At 45.1% G+C, this 6987-nt stretch overlaps 1 protein-coding gene across 8 annotated transcripts in view; it reads right to left on the reverse strand.

Annotated features, from left to right (window-relative positions):
- The window catches only part of HP1BP3 (heterochromatin protein 1 binding protein 3), a 34709-nt gene extending 28045 nt beyond the window's left edge, over positions 1-6664 (reverse strand). For 2 of the 8 annotated variants that reach the window (XM_036742697.1, XM_036742695.1), the window contains exons 1-2: positions 6525-6664; positions 425-622 (exon numbers count right to left, since the gene is read on the reverse strand). In XM_036742697.1, coding sequence (XP_036598592.1) covers positions 425-520 — 96 coding nt within the window. In that variant the 5' untranslated portion in view covers positions 521-622; positions 6525-6664. Of the gene's footprint in view, positions 1-424; positions 623-5786; positions 5876-6524 lie in introns of those variants that run through there. The other 6 variants (XM_036742701.1, XM_036742699.1, XM_036742698.1 and 3 more) reach the window with 5 other exon arrangements.
- Between the last annotated feature and the right edge of the window lie 323 nt (positions 6665-6987).

Genomic DNA, 6987 nt, shown 5'->3' on the forward strand with positions numbered 1-6987 from the left:
ATTCAGAGATAGCCAAAATCAAATGATTATGACAATGTTGCTGAATTAAATTTTATTTGGTATTTTTAAGGGGGCCTAGCTGGGTGTTAGATGTTGGAGAAATCTTCAAGCTGACTCCAGGGTAACTTCTCTGAAGGTGAATGTGATTTTTTTTTTAGGAAATACATCTCAAGCTTTTTATGTTCATATTTAAAGTGGCAACCAAAATTAATTATGTTTTATTTGGAATAAACTTCAAAGAATTTCAGGAATTTTTAGAAGAGTGGGAGATGAAAAGGATACCTGTGCACTTCTGGTTTTGTCAGACTCATAACCCAGGCTCCTAAAAGTAGGGGAGGGAGAATGCACCACCACTTAGCCCTTGGCAGGGCTGGAAGTCAGGGACGGATCCAAGGGCGAGCTTCAAGAACGGGCCAGCCCCTACCTCACCTAACTTGTCCGCGTGGATCAGCTGAGCTCCTACTCTGAGTGGGAGTGCCTTAGGATGGACGAGTTCAGCTTCAGACGTATCAGTCGCCATTTAAATTAATTTCTAGGCCCAAGTGCAGGTTACACTCTGAAGCCTCAGCTTTTAACCACAAGGATTTTTCCTAATGGTTTCACAGTGCAGTGAGGAGTCAACCTAAAGTACAGAAAAGACCTGGTGTGAAGGTTAACAAAAACAAAACTAAACTAAAAAGACTAAACTTATTTTAAACCCAAAGGAAAAGTATATAGCTATATATATAAATATATATGTTTAAATGGGAAATGACTTGGTCATCTTAAAAAATATGATAAAATAGCTAACAAAATATAAAACTATTTAAAGCAGCAACTAAGACAAATGCAGAAGCCAAAGCAGAAGCCTAAGCAGGAGCCTGTTCAGTATTGAGTCTTCCAGATGAACAGAGTTTGAGAAAAGGCCAGGTAAAAACTTGCAAAGAATTAAATCTACTTGTATCTATGAATTTAAAGAGGAAAGCATAAGATTATAAGGAGCACACCTTTCCAAAGAAGAAAGAAGGCTTTTAGTCTAAAGGGAACAGTTATGGAGAGTCTAAACTGTCTGCACTACTGTCTTACAGTTAGAGAAGCAATTTTCTTCTCCTTTAAAGGGAAGTCCACACTGTACTCAGAAGGATGGTGGTGGCACAGAATATTGCATCACAGGGAGATTCTACAGACCTGGGAAGCAAAGCTAGGCTTTAAAAGAGCAGCAATACACTAAATTTCAAAAATTTACTTTTCATATTTTTAAACAATTAAAAGGTAGGGGGAAAAAGGCACAATTAAATACTGTAAGAAAGAATACTATTTTTTCAATGATTTTTAAAAATTGTGACAAACAGTGGCTGGGATAATATATTGTGTAACAAAAAAATCCTATTTACCTACAATGTGTTTAGGTTTTTTTTTTTTTAATAAGCTTAATTTTTTGTAGCTCTGCACTTGGGGAAAAAAGCATAAATTAGCAAAATGACAGAATCAGCTATTTCAAAACTCCTAAATTTGGCTCCAAGCCTACTTAGAAACATACAAGTTTTCAATTCTAAGGGGACAACTGTGGAGAATCCTGGGACTCAAAACCACAGAGAACATTATAAATAACAAGAAAAACACCAAATTTGAAATCATTTAGAGTCTTATCCCAAAGCAAAGAATTCAATAGTAAACTGGGCAGTAAAATACTTGCTTCTGATGTATTATAATGATGATGATGATGATGATGATGATGATGATGATTTTGAGTTAAAAGTTTGCGGAGTGCTTTACAAATATTATTTTATCATCAGGATATCCTGGGAGGTAAAAGCTATTATTTCCATTTTGCAGATGAGGAAAATGAGGCACTGAGGGATGAAGTGGCTTGCCCAGGGACATAGCTACTAAGAGACTGAAGCTGGATTTGAACTCAGGTCTTCCTGACTCCAGGCTGAGGGCTCCATCTGTCCTGTTTAAAACCCTCCCAGCAGCCTAGTCAATAAATGTGTTCTATCAAAAACTACGTATCTGAAGAGGATGTATTCTCAAGATATGGCCACATTTCTTTTTTATGGAAAGTATTTCAAAAAGTTCTTTTCAGGTGATTTCTTGGTCACATAATTCTAGTACACACCAAGGGGTGTCCTATTTGCTTTCTTAAAAAAAAAAAAAAAAAAAAAAAAAAAAAAAAAAAAAAAAAAGAACCGTGAGCAACATCCAATAGTTTAAGTGTTGAGGGTATACAAAAATCTTGCAGCTGAAAATTTAATAGCAGGTGCATACTTAACATGAATGCATGTTGCTACACAAATGAGTCTTTCCTTCTTTACCCTTGTTTCTGTCCATTTAAGAAATCTAAGGAAGGAGCTTTGAAATCACGAAAATCTAGCCAAACTGGAAAGTTATAAATCAATACAAATATGTATTGACAAATGTATCACATTTGCTACCACTGCTGCTGATTTCAGTTGTCCAGAAAAAAAAAATTATTGTAAGTATACAAAGTCTAAATGCTTTCCAAATGCTACAGTTAAGGTTTGTTTTTATTTTTGAACTGAATGTCAGCATTCTTAGAACTGTTTATCTTATTTTTTAGTGATTATAATGAAAAGCTGACAGATGAGCAGCTTCTAAGCACCATATCTAAAACAACCTCCCACCCCGACTAAATTCAGGTGGCTTCCTGTTACCCCTAGGATAAAATATAGTCTTCTGTTTGGCATTGAAGGGGGGTGGGGAGAGAGCATTTATTAAGTGCCTACAACAACTGTGTAAGGTAGGTGCTATTATTATCCACATTTTACAGTTCAGGAAACTGAGGCAAACAGAAGTGACTTGACTGGGGTCAAATAGTGACTAAATGTTTGAGACAGAATTGGAACACAGACTTTCCTTACTTTATTCACTGCCCAACTGAATTGCAAAGTTCTTGTAACCGAAACCCTTCCTACCTACCTCTCTAGTCCTGTATTTTGCTCCCGATCCATGTATACTGCAAATCAGTTACACTGGCCTACTTGTAGGTTTTTTTCTGCATTCGGTCATTCTCGGTGCCTGGGATGCTTTCCTTTTCACTGATTTACATGTGTTACCTCATTTGTTAAAATATAAGCACTTTGAGGCCAAGGATTCTTTTTGCTTCCCTCCACTTCCTTATTTGTATCCCCAGGGCTTCTGAAGTGCCAGAGGCATAGTAAGCACTTAAATAAATGCTTGTTAATTGACTGACACCTTATGAGGGACTCATACCACAACAAACACTAGGTTCTAAATGAGGAGAAAGTAAGAACTTCACTTTAGAAGTGTGACAAGGACACTTTAGACCAGTGGTATCAAACTCAAATAGAAATAGATCCCTGCCACTATGTATTGATTTAGGAAACCAAATCAACATTATTCGTGTTGAACTGTATTTCTATTTATTTTGTTAAGCATTTCCCAATTATATTTTGATCTGATTCTGGCCTCACTGGTGAATTGTGGGGAGCTTATAGAAAACTGTGGTGAATTTGACACCTCTGCTCAGGGTGTTTCTGGAAGTAACTCCACCCCCAGAAAGAAAACACATTTGTATAATGTTTAGTTTGCATCATAGAACTCTAAATATTCATGCTGAATGGGACATTAGATATTGCAACAAAATGGTTTTGCTTCTAAGGATTCACACGACTCAAAAGAAAAATTCTGTACTCTATTCAAAAAAAGTACTTGCAAAATTGTGGTAATTATGACACAATCAAATACACAGATACACACACATACACCCTTTTCTTGCCACCTACTAAATAAATTTCTCAGAAAAAGTAAACCACAAGGAAATCTAGAATCATACTGCATTCGGTATGATCAAAAAGAACCTAAAAAATAAAACAAAGCTTTTGGGGATACAATGTTGAAAAATGTTTCCCAACTGAAAGTAAAAGTATTTAAAACTTCAGCTTAGAGTTAGATCTTTTTGTGAAGGTAGGAGTTTTACAATACAAACCAATCACTGAAAAGTCTTAACACTACAGAAGGAAACATTAGCAAGACAAAAGACTGAATATACACTGATTGATCTCAAGAGTGCCAGACAGATACAAGCTTTACTTCAGGCTACTTAGTGCACCTCAGTGGGGAAGTGAGAGGAGGGGGAAGAGAAAGAAGAATGGAGTCATTAACTTCTTTTACAAGTCTCCAATTAAGAAAGCTAACAAAACCCCCGCGCAATACACCTTAGCTTTAGCCTTGCAGAAAACAAGCTACTTTAGTATAAAGTCTGCAGTTTATAACTCTTATGGAAGTCACCAAAATCAGAACAAGGACTTGATTTTTCTCTGAAAGCACTTAGGTTATTTTAATATGGTCAATAAAAAAAGATATTGCAGAAGCAAATAATTGATATGTTAACATTCAGTTCAGTTACTTTCAACTGAAAAGAAATACTAAAAGCATAACCTAGCAATCACTGCTAGAGCGTATTTCCATATATATATATATATGTATATACACACAAATATAAATAATTTACATAAAGCACTAAGCGTCTAAATCAGTACAAAAGGCATGCAACATTTGATAATGTACATGTTGCCAGGCCAACAAATGGGCATCCCCCTTCCACTTTCACATTCTGACTGAGGAACAAGCATTCACTAAGTATCTACTTAGTATCTGTTTAAAGGAGGAAAGCCGGGTGCATGGGGATACAAAATATTACTTTGACACACCACAAGTCACCTGTAAGCTTGTCAGGATTTTCACACAAGAATGAGATTTTTCCAATTTGCTTAGTAATGAAAAAAGCTAACTTAATGTCCTTTAAAACACTATGCGTCGTATTTTTTAAAGATAGCAGCTGGTTCAAGAGCCATATAGGCATAAAAAATTAAATCACAATAACCGTAAAATAGTATAAGTGAATGGAAACCATTTATATCTAGTTTCTAAAGTGACTGAATTCTAGGATCCCATAAAACTTAACTACTTTCATATAGGTAAAATTTTTACTGAAATACTTCTGCCTACATGGTTACAACACATGCAGATAAATGCCAATACTTGCTTCTAAAAGAAGTCGAGGATAATGTGTAAGTCAATATAATAAGATTCTTGAGCTAGAAAATTCTTAAGAGGCCATCGTAAAGTTCGACCCTCTCCTTCATAGAAGAGAAAACCAAGACCCAGGGAAAGTTGATCGAACCTGGCTTCTTCCGGCTCCCAGTCCCAGGCCTTATTACATTAAACTCTTTACTCTCCAATTCTCACAACCCAGTTTTGTCAGCTACCTAATCGGGCTGGGACTACCTAAATCGCCTCCAAAAAACTTTCCAAATCAGAGCAGCAGGTGATGTGGGCCACAGGAAACAACCCTAGATTAAGACTGAACATAGTTGCAGTTTGGTCCCTTTTTTATTTAGGGTGAATGAGGGTTGGGAGGATGGATTCGGATCCGGGGCTTCAGGAGCCCTGAGACTTTCCCAGCGTGCAAAGTCTCTCCACGAACGCCCCTCGGATTCTGCACTGACCCGGGCAACCCTCTCTAGGGACCCCCCCACGCTAAAGTGAGCCCCAAACTTCGCCGAGGCCCGGGGCGGGGGCGTGACCAGAACACCGGTGGCGGGGGGGGGGGGGGGGCAGTGGGCAAGAGGAGTCCCAGGTCCGGCTCAGGCCCCACCAGGGCGCCGAGGGGCTGCAGGCCGCGAAGGCCTGGGGAAAGGCCCAAGGCCGGAGGAGGCGCCGGCTCACGGAGGCCCTCCAAGGGCCAGAGGGGGCCGCCGCCTCGCTCGCTGCTACCCGCGGACCGGACGGAGGAGGCCAACGAGCGGGCTGCCTACACTCACCGAGCCGAGCGAGCCCCGGGTCTCGGCCTCGCCCCCTGCGCACCCGGCTCCGTAATGGCGGCGGCGGAGGGGGGCGGAGCCCCGCGGGAGGGCCGGGCCCATCGCGCGCGCCGCAGCCAATCACCGACTCCCGAATCTTTTTGAGTTTAAAAGATGGGGCCTTAACTATGCGGGTGGGGATGGCAGACTGTGCAAGAAGAGGGGAAGGTGGGGAGGGGGCCCCGTCAGTGCTACGGTAAAGGCAGGCCCCAAGTCTTGGCATTCGGAGAATGCGCAGCTCCTGAGGGGCCAACGGGGACTGCGTCGGCCAATCAACGCCGGGCAGGAAGAGGCCGCGCAGGCGCAGGAGGGCCTCAGAGGGACCGGTCCTGGGAGGAACGTCCCTCTCCTCCCACCCTCACCATTTCACCCCCTCCCCCCGCGACTGCAAACAAAACAGAAGCGGGAACGCGCGCGCTAGCGGGCCCAGGAGGATGCGCCGGCGCGAGGGGCTGGTGGGAAAAAAGGGGGGGGCGGTTTGGGGGAACAGCAAACAAAAGGCGCTTGGCGCCCCCCCCCCCTCCCGAGGATGGCCCCCTCGGCCTCCTCGCGTCGGCCCGGCCCCGCCCCCCTCGCCTAGCCTCGCCTCGCCTCGCCTGAGGGAGGGGCGGTGGCGGCCTCGGCCCCCGGCGCTCCGGGGCCCGCGGAATCCCACCACGGCCTCCCCTTCCGTCCCGTCTAGGCTGCGGCCTGCGTTACCTCTGCGCTCTCCCCCCTTCCAGGCGCCCACGTCTCCCCGCGGCCTGTCGGCTCCGCTCCCCGCCCGCTGCTCGCCGCCGCTGGCTGCCTTCCGCGGGTCCGTCCGTCCGCCTGGCCCCGCCGCTGCGCTCTGCAGCCCCGCCCCCCTGCCCGCGGCCCCGCGGCCCCCGCGCGCGCGCCCGCTCTCCCGTCTCCCCCCTCTCGCGCCCGCCAACGGCCGCGCGCCGCCGCCGCCCCCGCCGCGCACTCCCCGAAGCCCGAAGGGGACGCCCGCCCCCTGCCGGCGCGGCCGCGGGGTACCGGAAGGCCGAGCCGAGGGAGCGCGCGCCGTCCCCCGCGGCGGAGCGGACGAGCCCGCAGGCTTCTTCTCGGCGTCGCCTTCCCTTGGGAGTCGGCGCGGCGGGGGCCCGCCCCGGGGCGGGGGCCTAGGCTGGAAAGCCGGAGGCCGGCCCGGGGAGCCGGG

The sequence above is a fragment of the Trichosurus vulpecula genome, chromosome 2 (genome assembly GCF_011100635.1).
Source record: "Trichosurus vulpecula isolate mTriVul1 chromosome 2, mTriVul1.pri, whole genome shotgun sequence".
NCBI lineage: Eukaryota > Metazoa > Chordata > Mammalia > Diprotodontia > Phalangeridae > Trichosurus > Trichosurus vulpecula.